Consider the following 14,004-nt stretch of genomic DNA (forward strand, 5'->3'; position numbering starts at 1 on the left):
GGCACAGGCCAAGGACCACCTGGGGCCAGCAGGAGCTGGGAGAGGCCGGAAGGGCCCTCTCCTAGAGCCCTGGAGGGAACGCGACTGGCTGTAAACTTGATTTTGAACTTCTGGCCTCCAGAACTGGGAGAGAATCCATTTCTGTGGTCACAGTCTCTGGCCATTTGTTACAGCAGCCCCAGGACACTAAATACAACCTCTAAAGTGTCTGCTATTTAAAGACTCTAAAGGTCATGGAAATTCTCCCCGCCAAGGTAGTGAAAGGATGCTTCCCAAGTCTGGCCAACCTTCTGCCCCTAGAAGGAGTGGTGGTCCAGACCACCCATGATGAGCCACGGCCCCCAGGAGCAGGGCCCAACTGCCAGCGTGGGTCCCGGGACCCTGACTCTGGACTCACTGCCACGTCTCTAGCCGCACCTCCTGCCGCTTCCTCTGGACCCTGCCCCACCAGGCTGAACCCCCTGGGCCTCTCTCGTCTCCACCCCCTCAGTGCCCTCACCAGCTAGACCTTACCTGTTGCTGAGCTCTTGGATCAGGGGTTCCCCTCTTGAGAACTCCAGGTTCTCCCTGTGTCCCCTCGACTGCCTGTTATTCCCTTCCAGAGCTTTTGCAACACCTTGTATACTCTCTGTCTGTCGGTCTGTCTGTCTGTCTGTCTCCACTGAATGAGCGAGGGCAGGGACTATGGGGTCAGACACCCCTGGGTTTGACTCCCAGCTCCTCCAAGGTCGACTATGTGCCGTGGGTACGTCCTCCCTCTCTAACCCTCAGTCTCTCCATCTGTCAAGTGGAGGCAACTATCTACCCAAAGAACACATGTCAGAGGATGTATATAAAGGCCTGGCACTGCGCCTGCCCAGTAGGCCTGCAATAAGCGGCATCTCTTGTCAACCTCTTCTGCAGGCTGCAGGGGACTGCGGGGCCCTGGCCCAAAACCCCGCCCCCTAGAAGGCCCCACCCCACCCCCGCCCTCCTGGTGGTTACCTCGGAAGCCCTTGCCTCTCAGGGGTCCCTCGCAGGCCCCTCCGCTGGCCTGTTCGCACACCTCATTGGTCTCCTGGCCCTTGCTCAGACCGTGTTCTATCCCCGGGCTCAGAGGGCCAAACAGCCGGTTGTCCAGGCCCAGCCGCTCTGAGGAGGCCTGGCCGTAGAGGGAGCCGTTGTGCTGAAGGAAGCCCAGCAGCCCAGGCCCGTCCAGCTCCTGGCTCTCTGCACTCTCGGAGGCAGGCTCGGAGAAGCTGTAGTAGACGGGCTGAATGCGGTGGGTGTGCGGTGGCTGCAGCAGCGTGTACTCAAAAGTGATGGAGGGGCTTTTGCCATTCTGGTTCCACACCTGGGAAGGAGAAGAAGTGGGACCTGGCCCTTCCTCACTGCACAAGCCTAGAGTGGCCACCAAGTCCATCGCCCACGCCCCTTTAGGACAGAAGCACTCCTGTCCCAGGCTGCCAGGAGTGGTCCCCGCTGTGGCCCATAGCTGAGTCCTCCCAGGGACACGCCCTTCACAAGAACTCTGCTCTCCCAGGGCCAGCCCATATCCCAAAACTGGAGAATAGGGGCACAGCAGGGAGGGGGCAGAGGGAGCTGCCCAGCCCGGGTACAGGCTGTAAGGGGGTACACTGTGTGTACAGAACATTCTAGAAGTCACAAAGCCACCAAAACCTGACCATGTTATATTACCACCGCACACCAGAAACCCTAAGTAATGATGGTATTCCGCTCCTACCCCTCTTCCCCCGGACGCCTCACTGCATCCAAAATGGGGGTGAGTAGCCCAGGGCCCTGAGGCCGTCCCAGCTGCCGAGCTGGGTGTGGGAAGGCTGAGGCCCCTGTTGAGACTGTGTCACAGCCCAGTCTCTCCCTCTGCCAGCCCTGCTTCCCCTCCCGACGGGGATTCTCAGGGTCTCCTCCACAGACTCCTAATTGTCACTTAGGGTCAGGAGTCCTAGAAAGTGGACTCTCAAATGGGAGTTTGCAGGAGGATCAGCTGCCAGGAGGGGTGACGACAGCCCATCCTGGTCGTGCAGGGAGCACTGAGGCTCCCGGACGGTAAACTGGGATGGACACAGTGGAAGGCAATGCACTAGTGGGTGCCATGTCTCAAGTGTTGGGGAGTTGGCTGGGGATTGAGCGGCCAGTAAGAAATAAGGGACTGGAACGTGATGGGGAGAAACACAGCTGAAGGTGACATCACACCTAATCTCTAACTAAAGGCCAAGCCAGAGGGCCTCCTGGTGTTACACAAGGACACTCACATGTCCTCCAGCCAGGGGCGGGTGGAGAAGTCCCAGAGAACCAGAGAAGATTGGCTTCTCCACCCTGCCAAACTTGACCTGGCGGAATGGGGCCTAAAACTTGGAGTGTGAGGGTCCAAGTCCATACACATAAAACTTGAAACCTCAGATTTCCCTGAATCTACCAGGCCTGGAAAAGGGCCATTCCTCCCTGTTAAAGCCAGTACCTGCCCCTTACCTGAGGATGGTACAGAGACCTCAGCCTTCCAAACCCTATGGGCCTCTCTCAGGACATGGCCCTGCCTTCTCCCTGGGCTTCCAGGCCGATGGCTTGGGTTAAGTCCCATCCCTACCAGTCAGGAGAGCACTGACGCTGCTCAGGAGACAAGGGACAAATCATGACGGAGGTGTAGGAGGGTGCTGTGGGCCTGGAGCCGAGGGTCAGGGGCTGGCTCAAAGACAGCACAAGATGAACCCGAACGAGGGCAGTTTCTGTGCAGAGCAGCGCCTCTCAGCACACAGGTGAGGACTCTGGGAGAAGTGCCAACACGCCACTAGGATGGTTCTAGGAAGCCTGGAGAAAGCAAGGCCAACACTGAGTGGAAGATACCTGCTGGCACTGCCATGGCAGGTGATGGAAGAGTGAGGAAAAGCCTGGAAAATCCAGCAGGGGACTGTTTTCTGTGGGAAGGCCTGGAGGATATTCTGTTCACCAGAGTGAAAGGAAATGTGACAGTGAGGACGCGTCCACATCACTTGGAGGGACACACCGAGGGCAGGATTTGTTGTCCCCATAAGCCAGGGCTGATGGGGGGAGATGCTACTCTAGAATCAGATTCCCCACAGTAATCAGAAAAGGGACTCAAGTATTGTAATAAGCAGCAAGGCTGACATGGTACCCAGGGAACCTGACCCACAGAAAACTTTAGACACGGCTGATAAACCAAAGGACCCCTGAGGAACAAACCAACAGGCCCAGAAAAGGTGCTTCTTCATCTGTAGATCAAACAATACCGAGGGGAGATACTCAGAAAGTGGACAGCAGCTGCCCCATCAAAGTCACCATCTCTGCCCAATTTCCTGGGCCAGTTTTCAGACTCAGAACCACTAAATAATGGGACAGCCGGGTCCCCAGAAACAAGGATTCATAGCAAGTTGACATGGTAATGATTCCTCCAGTTCCTCCCCCAAAGAGCCTATAGCCATTGACTTGGTTAACTGCTCAGCAGATAAATGATACATGTTCTGGAACGAGGGTGTGAGTTGTCACTCTTAACCGGGGACCCGTCATGCCGCTGTGAGAGCATGTGGGTGACGAGCAGTGGCTCAGGTCTGGCTCACAGCACGTCCACTGGATCCAAGGTTCACTCCGTCCCCAGGTGCATAATTGGCAGTTGGGAGCCCTCCTGTTGGCTTCTTGACCTGGGGGGTAAGAGCTACCATAGTGGGGAACCTAGTGGAAGCCTGTGAACCTGACCTAGAACCCCCTCCAAGAGGGTATATCAAAAACAATAGTGCATCCTGGGAGAAAACACAGAGACGAAGGCCGCTCCTAAAGACCTAAGGGACGCAGGGTGGCGACCCCATCGCACCCTTCATTTAATTCAGCAGGAGGCCCCGATTAAAACAAGACAGATCCGAGCAGAAGAGAAGGAACTACCACAGACTCAACCGAGCAGTCGCCCAGTGGCAGCTTTTCTAGAGCAGATTTACATGACCTCAGGTTGGTCGTATGTGGCCCCTGACCTGGCAAACACGCCCTTCTCTACACAGAAGCCCTCTTCTTTCACATGGCTGGACAGCAGCCTCCATTCACAGCTTTGGCCCTGTCGTCTCACAGTAGGGGTCCGGACTGTCCTACAGAACGGAACATCAGTCCTCTACATTGATGACACCATGTTTAGTGGACCGGCTGAGCAGGAAGTGGCACAGGAGGCTTTGGTAAGCACATGTATTCCAGAGGACCAGAGATTAACCCCTGTGAAGAATCAGGGCCCCCACATCAGTGAAAATTCCAGAGTCCAGTAGTCTAGGGCACGCCAGGACCTCCCATTGAAAGTAACAGGCAAATTATTGCATGTCATACCCTCCATCATGAAGAAGAATTTTGGACACAGCATATTCTGCATCCAGGAATATTGGTCCAATCCAGAGACTGGGTCACATAAAAAGCTGCCAGCTTTGAGTGGGGCCCTGAGTGGAAAAGGCTGTGCAGCAGGCCCAGGTGTGGTGCGGGCAGCCTGCCACTTGGGCCCTAGTACCTGGCTGACCCTACGGCAATAGAGACATCTATGGTGGGGAAAGACGTCATGTGGAGTTTCTGGCAAGCTCCAGTAGGAAAAGGATAACATAGACCCCTGGTGTTCTGGAGTAAGGTCATACCACCTGCAACAAATAAATATACAGCATTTGAAAACACGCCCTTCTCTGGGAGGCTACCAGGCCCTCCTAGAGCTGGAAGCCTTTGCCCACAAGACAGCAGGACACCTGTGCATCCAGAGCTGAACGTTAGAACACGAGGCCTGTCAACTCCACTGAGTTACATGGTCCGGAGGGCCCAGCGGCAACCCACCATAGGACAGAAGTGTCACATCCAGGATTAGGTACAGTCAGGGCCAGAGGACACAGAATGCTGCAGCAGTAGGTGACCCAAATTCCCATCATCTAAGACCCTTATGCAGGCATCTCTCTCTTAGCTCACAGATGTGGCTGCATAAGGTATCCTATGATGATGTCAGAGAGAAAAAAACATGGCCAAACTTGATTCAGAGACGGGTCAGCGTGGTATGGGGGTGCGGGGTGCAAGCCAAAAATGGGATCTGCTTCACTAGAGCCCCATTCAGGGGTGGCCTCGAAAAACGGCAGTGAAGGAAAATCTTCCCAATGCCTTCGGGCCATGCATGTGATAGACCATCCAATATGTACGGAAAGCGGGGTGGCCTAAGGAACGGAGATACTGGCTCATGGGCAATGCACATGGCTTGGCTGGTTGGTCAGGAGCCTGGATAGAAAAGACTGTCAGTGGGGAGGGAGCGGGTCTGGAGAAGGCACGTGTGAAGGGCTCTAGGAGGTAGGCCGAGAACACAAAGATCTTTGTGTCAGCTGCAATATGCACTGGGGAGCACCCACCAGGGGAGGGAGGGGCTTGAAACAACCAAGTAACAGCTATGATGGCTTTGCCAGTGGACACCTCACTGATGGCACAGTGGGTCGACGAATGGGATAGCCATGGTGGCATGGATGGAAACTAGGCATGGGCCCAAGAGCACGGGTTCTCACTCTCCAGGTCTGTCCTGGCTACTTCCACCACCGAGAGCCCAGCCTTCCAGCACCAACACTAAGCCTGTGATACAGCACCGCCCCTCAAGGGGACCGTCAGCTATCTGAGGCAAGCTGATTACATTAGAGCCCTTCTGTCCTAAAGGGGAAGTGATTTGTCTTATTCTCATATGAGCTTGTCTTCCCTGCCCACAGGGCCTCAGCCAGCCCCAATTCCCAAGGGCTCACAGAGCATTTGACCCACTGACACAGGACACTGTATGACACGGCATTGGACAAAGGGACCCACTTTACAGCAAAGCAGGTACCACGGCAGGCACATGACAGTGAGACCCGCTGGTCCCATCATTGGCTGTACCACCCGGTAACCACCAGCCTGATAGATGGATGGCTGGTGCAGCCAAGGTGCAGCTCACAGATAGCAAATCCCCCGTGAGGATGGGGCCTCGGCATCCTCCATGACACAATACACTCTAACTCAATCACCGTGACACGGTGCTACATCCCCAGTGGGTAGACTGCATGGGTCTAGGAACCAAAAGACGAACCTGCCAGGGCAGTCATGACCCAAACCTGCAGATGGGTCAGGGGTGTGTGGATCCAGAGGTCCTGATTCCCAGAGCAAGAACACTTCCACCAGGAGACACAGCAAGGGTTTTATTCAACGGGAAACACAACTGCCACCTGGTCTATTTGGGCACCTTGTGCCAGAGGAGCACAGCAGGAAGTGGGTCGCCATCTTGGCAGGTAATCAATCCTGATCACCAAGGGACACTTTGGTCCTGGGGACAGATACATGTTTGGTTCCCTGCTGTTCTACTGCGACATTTCTTGGTAGCCTCTGCCCAATTTTGATAGTAACTGGATAAATGCAACTGCCTTAAATTGAAAAGGGCCTGGAGCCCAGCCCCCTCAGGTTAGGGGGACTGGGACACCTGGCTAGGTAGGCCGCCTGGACTAGCAGAGGTGCCAGCTAAGGGAAAGGGGAATCTAAAATAGGAAGGAAATGACGTGATTCAGCTGCATCCCCCCCCTCCCCCATCTAGCTGCCATTCAACCCACCAGCCTTCCCTTGTAAGGCTCCCGGGAAAGAAACCAACCTGACTTCTAGGGGAGCTCTTCCTGCCGAAGTCAACTCGTGATACAAAACAAATGGGCGCAAGTGGTACACAGAGTGGACATAGCAGGGGCCACAGGGCACCCCAGACCCCACCTTCAGTGAGCTGGCTCGGGTGGTGCCACTGACAATTCACAGCTGAGTCCCTCCCCAGGAATTTTCCTCAGTCAAAGGGACCTGCCTCTCCCAAGGGCTTGACCCTTCCCTAAGGCTTCCAGTAACTAAGCCATGACCCCCTGCCTCAACTCAATTTGAGATGACTCTGAGGGGCCGCTGCAACCCCAGAAATCCAGGTGGGAAACATTGAGGCTGAGGCTGTCACACCTGCCTCACCGCTCAGCTCCCTCTGTTCAGTCCTGTACCCCTCACCCGTCTTGTGCTGCTCCTGAGACCACGCCCCAAAGCCCTCCTGCGCACAGGCCTCCATTTCAGAGTCCGTTTCCTGGGGACCCTGACCTGCAACACAGCTCTTCCAGCCAGGGGGTGAATGAAGCCTGGAGGCCAGTCTGCCTCAGGGGCAGCTGCAAGGGAAGACGTAGAAATACATGGCCCCCATTAGATTCTGGGGTCACCCGGGGAAACTCTTCAACCAAGAAGCAGTGTGGAAAAGTGGGGGTGGCACCCCCAACTGGAGACCCCTCCAGCCTAACCGTTAAACAAACCACTGGCTGTGGCACCTGGCTGACCTGAGATCAAAGCCCAGTCGTGTCACTTACGATTCTGTGACTGGGCAAGTCCCTAGTCTCTGGGCCCAGGTTTCTTCATCCATAAAGTGAGGACATGAATACCTGCCATGGTGGGGTTTGGAGAGCTACACAGCACAGGTGGGTGGGCTCTGTGCCCACCACATCCCTCAGCTCCACAGGCCTCAAAGCACATCAGAACTGCCCATCTTGACGTCACCTGTTTTCCATGACAAGTCTCCACACTTTCTTGGTGCTGGAACACCAAGCTCAATGGTGTCTATTTCCAGACATGAGCCTTGGGAAAGTCCCGACAAGCTGGGCATAATAGGCCCAGACTCTCTCCTGCCCTCTCTCACACCCTGTGCCCCGACCCCAGAAGCCGTGAGCATCCTAGGGGACAGTGTCAGGGGGAGGGCCATGGGCCGCCAGCACTGCATGGTCCCTCCAGAGTCCATGCAGTGGGGGTAGGAAACTACATGGAAGGCGTAAAGCCCCCAACTGTGGAGTGGGGAGTGGGTCCTTCATCCCTGTACCCCCGTCCAGCCTTCCGCGCTCATCTCCCCATGCAGGTTCCAACGATCTGCACAGAACCTCCTGGATGCCCATCCACGGGGTGGGGGCGAGGGGGCTGACAGCAGGAATGAATAAAGGAATGGGTGGGTGGATGGATGGATGGATGGATGGATGGATGGATGGATGGATGAATGAATACACAAGTGAGACGGTGAGGGAGGGGATGGTTGGGTGAGCGAGTGAATGGGTAAGTGAATTAAGGAGTAAGTGGGAGACAGAGTAAAGGCATCAAAATCTGAGTGAGTGAATGTATGAGAGAGCAAAGCAGGGGGGGAACAAGCGAGTGAAAGAATGCGGCCCACGCCCAGCTGAGTGGGGACGCTCCCTTGTGTGAGGACACGGGGGCCACTGCATGGGGTCGCTGGCCGAGGCGCACGCACCATGACGTTGAGGCCCTGGTTGGTGGGCCCCTGAGCCACAATGTACTCGATACCGGTCTCGTAGACGTCCATGGGCCGCCGGTACTTGACCACGGTGCCTGCGATGTTGAAGTCCTTGGGGCTGTCCACCTTGAAGTCGCCATTGAAGAAGTAGGCGCCGGCTTCGTCTGCGAGGGCTGACAGGGCAGAGCCGCCCGGTCACATGGGTCGGACTGGGGGCAGGGAGCAGCAGCAGCACACGCTCAGGGGACCAGGGCCACCTACCCTGTGACCCTCCCCAAATATTGCAAAGACAGGAAACTGCATGCCGTGGGGAGTGGGGTGCTCTGCCTGTGGCCAGCTTGTGGCCCTGGGCGGTGATTGCCAAGGACATGCAAATACACTTTCCTATCAGCCTAAACCAAACAAGGACTGTCTAGACAACTGAAGAGAGCTGGCTGGGGTCCTTGGTCCTGTCATTCTGGCCGCCTCTGAGGGGGGTGGGGACTGCCAGGTGACGAGTGGCATCAGGCCTCAGCGCCCAGGTCTGCAGCAGGAGGGTCAGCGCCTGGGAGGGCTCGCGCGGGATAACAGGTGCCGGCCAGGTGGGCGGGGCTGAGCCACCCAGCCTGGCTCTGCTGTAGACTCACCGTGTGACCCTGGGCGACTCGCCACCCCCGGCGTCCCACTGGGACATGGGGAGGGGACCTCCATGCCCCTCCAGGGCCCACACTGAGCAACGCTGCAGCCCTGGCCTGGCTGGCCCAGAGCACTGTCCCAGCGGCCCCCGCAGGCCCTTCTGGACCACCGTGAGCTGATCAGCACCATTCCCTCACTGGCAGCCATGACATTCAGCTGCCTCTGCTGGTGCAACCTGGCTGACCGTTTGGCCACCCCACTGCCCAGATGTGGCCGAGGGTGGCCCGGGCACATTCTCAGTGGCGCTCTCTCTGAGGCATGGTGCAGGTGGACATTTGGAATGGAGAACCTCAGGATGGCCACTCTCAGGGCCTGACTCGAGCCTGATGACGCCCAGACAGAAGGACCTCCAGCAGCCTTTCTCCTGCCGGCCGGGAGACTGGAGCCACTGCCCAGCACTGGTGGGATAGCTCGGGGCAGCCGGCCCTCTCTGGGGCTGTGGAGCGTGAGCAGAGGCTCGGGGAGCCTTGGGCTGGGGGACACGACGGAGTGAAGAGGCAGGCTGCACGCTAGGACAGTGTGTCTTCCACAGGGTGTTCTAAGAGCCAGTTCCAGGAACCGGCCCAAGGGAGGGGAAGAGCTCATCTTCCAAAGCGCCTGCTGCAGCACAAGCAGGGGAGCCGGGCGGTTAACTGATTATCAGGCAGGACGCACAAGCCGGACGCGTCTGCTGGAAAAATACCTTCAACGTAGCAACGTCATAAAATAACGTGAATGAGTCCCAGCTGTGCGCGGCGGGGCACGTGCGGGGCAGGCTGTCTCGCCCGGCTCCCAGGTCTGTGCGTAGGGTTAAACCCCCGGCCTGCGTCCAAAACCTGTTTCCTGACAGCAATGACCTTCCTTCCTGCGGCTTTCCCAGGGCTCCATCGGAGGCTGCCCTTGATAGTTCCACGCGTTTGTTTCAAGAACGATTGCTTTACAGCCAACTCTCGGAACATGGCGTTTCCTGGCCTCGCCACTCTCCCAGTGGGCGACAGAGCAACAGGCCTGGCAGAGACCTGGCTACCACACTCAGGTGCTGGGGCCTGGGGACTAAGGGGGCAGACCTGCCAGGGAGGAAGGCAGGAGCACCAAGCCTGAAGAGCTGAGAGCCCAGCCAGGGTCTACCTTGAAGACCTTTAGCAAACCCCTCCACCATGTCCACTTAAAAGGGTGGGCTTCACCTGCCAGCCCGAGCTCCCACAGGGCCGCCCAGAGATGCAGGGAGACCAGCCAGGCTTTGGGGACAGCTTCCCTTCCTGGGTACTCGGCCCATCTTGTACAGGACAGAGCCAAGAACAGAGCTGCTCACAGGTGTCAGCACCTGCCCGCCTCAGCCAGAAGGGCCTCAGGCGGCCTCCTAGGGATACAGACAAAGCACATGGCCAGGCCAACACTCCAACGCCTTACTAGAATTGTCACCAAATGGGGCCTTGCCACCTCGGCCGCTATGCAAATAACTCCACAATCCTCAAGTTGGGGAACCCTTACCAAGGTGGGAACCAGAGACCATCCAGTGGCAAGAACGCAAAGGACCCCAGACCTGAGTTTACATCCTACTTCCGCCCATGGCCTCAGACTGGCCACGTACCTCCACTCTCTCTGCCTTGACCTTCTTACCTCCTGAGTCTCACTTCTCTACCCCAGAGGCAGGGACCTCACCTCCAGTACCTCCAGCTTTTGCCAGGCTCTCCAGGGACGGGGAACTCCCTATCTGACGTCACCCCACCCTCTGGTCAAGCAGCTCTGAGTGCAAGGTCCTTCCATACATGGAGGTGTCAGCTTCCCTATGACCACCCCACGCACACGTACACCCAGGTTAAGTTCTGGCTTCCGGGGCCCATCCCTCTCCTGCAGGAAGGGATCCAGGGTGGAGAAGTACCCCTTCTCCACCCACACATTTTGCCCCATGCAAAACCATAAGCTCACGGGAGGCGGCCGCCCAGGCCCCACATACGTACCCAGGACGTCGGCAGACTTCTTCCGCTCTACAATCTGGATGTCTCGGGCACCTGCCGGGATGTGGGTCACCAGAGAGTAACCTGGGGGAGATTGGATGGTGGTGAGAAGCAGGTCCAGCTGTGGCCATCGCCTCTCAACTGGAAAGGGAATCCTGTATGGTGGTCATTACTCTCCTCCACTCCTGGGGGGCTAGGGGGGCTATCTAGCTGCACCCAGGCCCCAGAGGTGAGTCCAAGGCCCTGCTGAAACTCCCTGTGCCATCAGAGGGTTGACCACTGCCCAGGCACGGGCCCAGGCTTAGCTGGGTTCCCTGACCCCTTCCTACCAAGCCGTGGGTGATGCTCGTCGGTAGCTGCCCCAGCCCCTTCCGAGGGACACTGCAGGCCACAGAAGCCTTACATCTGCTGCATTCAAACAGATTTGGTCCTGCTCTACCACGTATCAGCGAGGTGACCCTGAGCAGGGTGCTGGAGCCCTCAGGCCTCAGTTTTCTCATCTGTACACAGGGTTAATGGCCTGTTGGGAGATTCTGCATAGCACATAGCCTGGCACCAAGGGCATTGTCATTATTTATATTTTAAAAACCCATGTTGTCACAACGTCATGTTGACTTTAAAGCTTTCTACATTCAAAGATATGGATGAAAAAGGCCGAGGTCAGCTCAGGGCTTGTCACCAAAGCCCCCAACCAGGTGGAGAGGCTGCGGGGGGGGGGGGGGGGGGGGGGGGAGTCTGAGGAAGGGGGGAAGTGCTGCCAGCAGGTGGTAGAGGGTGGTCTGGGGAGAAGGAAGACAGATTTTTTTTTTTTAAGCCCTAAAATAGAAAAGTCTTTCAGAAGAAGATGGGGGGAGGGGCCCTCAGAAATCTGGTTTGCTGGGTTGATGCTCATGTCACAGGTTCCCACGTGAGAAGTGGTAAAGCCCATGCACACCTGCCTATCCAGGTGAGCTGCTCCGACAGGCCAGCAGCATGCACCCTTCCTCTGCCTGCCCTGCCACCTTTCCAGGTCACTGAAGGCTCTGAGCTGTCCCTCCCGGACAGCAGTGTTATGGTTAACAACAGCTCAATGGTTAACAACTGGTGCTTTAGGTGGGAGGGCAGGAGATCTTATCTGTAGTGCTGGCCAATTTCTATGGTGTTAACACTCCCAACGCAATGTCACTGGGTACAGAGTCGGGAAGAGGTGCACCTTAGCTCCCCTGCTCCATATTCCCAACGCAGAGGTACAATTGTTACAAAGGTAACTCGATTAGGAAGCGATGACTCTTAGTATCATTTATTTAAATGTAGGTTTATATGTGTTAATTTTTAAATTAGCAACCAGCTCACGAGATTCCTGAGCATTGGCTCTCGCACCCTGCAGCGCCCTCACCATGCTTAGAACACACACATTTATTAGGGAAGAGTGTGAGCCAGTGGTTAGGACCACAGACCCGGGAGCCAGACCGTCTGGGTTCAGACCCAGCTCTGCCACTTCTGTCTGTGTGTCCTTAGACTAGTTTCTTTCCCTCTCTGTTTTCACATCTGCAAAATGACAACAGTGGTAGCACCTGCCTTGCAGAAATAGTGTGAGGTGTGCATGAGAGAAGACTCATGCCAGACTTGGCTCCGTGCAGAGTAAACACCTGGTACGGTTAGTCAGGATTAAGTGTCAGCCCCCAGCCCCCGACACAGAGTTCTGTGAGGGCATGAACCTTGTCTATATAAGGCTTCCTGCAGCCCACGGTGCCTGGCACACAGTAGGTGTTCAGAAAGAGATGCACTTCCTGAAGGCTGCCTCTGCTGCCTCCATGCCCCAGGCAGAAGGTCCTGCAAGCAGGTTTGTGAAGGGAAGGGAGGAAATGCAAGGTGCCTTTCCTCACACCCCTCCCATAGTGACGCCTCCACAGAAAGCGGCCTCTGCCCACCGTGCATTACTCAGACCCCCGTCTGGCTGCTCTGCCCTGGGCTCTCCATTAAGACACCCTGTCCCTCTCCAGTCCTTCATGCCCATCCCTGGGTCCCACATCCATGATACTAACCCTGAAATTAGCCTTCTTGTGGGGATAGAGGCAGTGCCCTCCACATCCAGGACACGGCCAGAGTCCCGACAGCTAGGTTCACTGTGGCCCTAATGGGGCTGGTTCTAGTCCAAACTCACCTGGCTTCACTGGAGGACCTTGGGCCAACAAGTCCCATTCTGGGCCTCACTTTCCCCAAGTACTAAGTGGTTTCCAAGCTGCCCTGCCTCTCCTAATCTGCAGGCTGTGATGACCTCATTTAACTCCACAAGTGTTTACTGAGACCCAGAAATGTGTTCAGTTCGATGGTGAGTGTTGTGACACCTTCTGAAAGAACCAAGTCCTGTCACATACACAGACCCCTGCCCCGCCCCAGCACCCACAGGGCTGGGCCAGAGCTGGAGCGACGTAAGCATGAGGCCAAATGGGTGCAGCTGTGAAAATGGACCTGTTGCTACCCAGGGAAAGAAGGGGCCGGCTCTGGGCTAGAGGCAGCCTGGAGCTGGCAGGAGCCTCTGCACCCCTTCCACCCTCCAAAACACAGACTGCAGAACAGAGGGCCCCAGAATCCGCATGCCCAGGCTCAGACCTCTTGTCAGCAGTGAGGTTGAGACTCGTGCCTCAGTTTCCCCTCGTTAAGTGTGGCATTAATATCTCCCTGCATTGTTGCAAAGGTCCCACATTTAAACCAAGTGCATACTCGGACCTGGTGTCCAGTAGGAGCTCAGCAAAGAACTGTTCATTATTCCTAGCCAAAGGGGGCCTTACAGAGCACCTGGCCAGCCCACCTTGGCCCACGAGGGGCGGGAACTTGCACGGTGGCACTCAGCAGCTTGGAGACAGGATCACCCCCAGGCCCCGGTTGTGGGAGTTCAGCGCTCTTACCGAGGTGGGTGTTCCCCTTGCGGTAGTTGCCTGTCACGTGGGTGCAGCTGCTACCGTCCCCCTGGCAGACGCCGCACTTGTCCAGCGTGTGGGTGGAGAAGAGCACCCCGTCACAGCCGATGGGCTGCAGGAAGGGAGGTGGAGAGGGCTGCTGGGAGGGCGCCGAGGCTGCCACCGCCACGGGTGGACAGGTGGGCAGTCAGTGCAATGAGACCAGTGGTACTCGTGCTACAAT

The 14,004-nt window shown here is 56.7% G+C and overlaps 1 protein-coding gene across 2 annotated transcripts in view; it reads right to left on the reverse strand.

Annotated features, from left to right (window-relative positions):
* The window catches only part of ADAMTSL2 (ADAMTS like 2), a 36,604-nt gene that overhangs the window by 16,875 nt on the left and 5,725 nt on the right, over positions 1-14,004 (reverse strand). For both annotated transcript variants that reach the window (XM_074331321.2, XM_088793525.1), the window contains 4 exons: positions 13,770-13,893; positions 10,885-10,965; positions 8,267-8,442; positions 985-1,333 (listed from right to left, as the gene is read on the reverse strand). In XM_074331321.2, coding sequence (XP_074187422.2) covers positions 985-1,333; positions 8,267-8,442; positions 10,885-10,965; positions 13,770-13,893 — 730 coding nt within the window. The remainder of the gene's footprint in view (positions 1-984; positions 1,334-8,266; positions 8,443-10,884; positions 10,966-13,769; positions 13,894-14,004) is intronic.

The sequence above is a fragment of the Rhinolophus sinicus genome, chromosome 16 (genome assembly GCF_057876585.1).
Source record: "Rhinolophus sinicus isolate RSI-liver-muscle chromosome 16, RSI-T2T, whole genome shotgun sequence".
Lineage (NCBI taxonomy): Eukaryota > Metazoa > Chordata > Mammalia > Chiroptera > Rhinolophidae > Rhinolophus > Rhinolophus sinicus.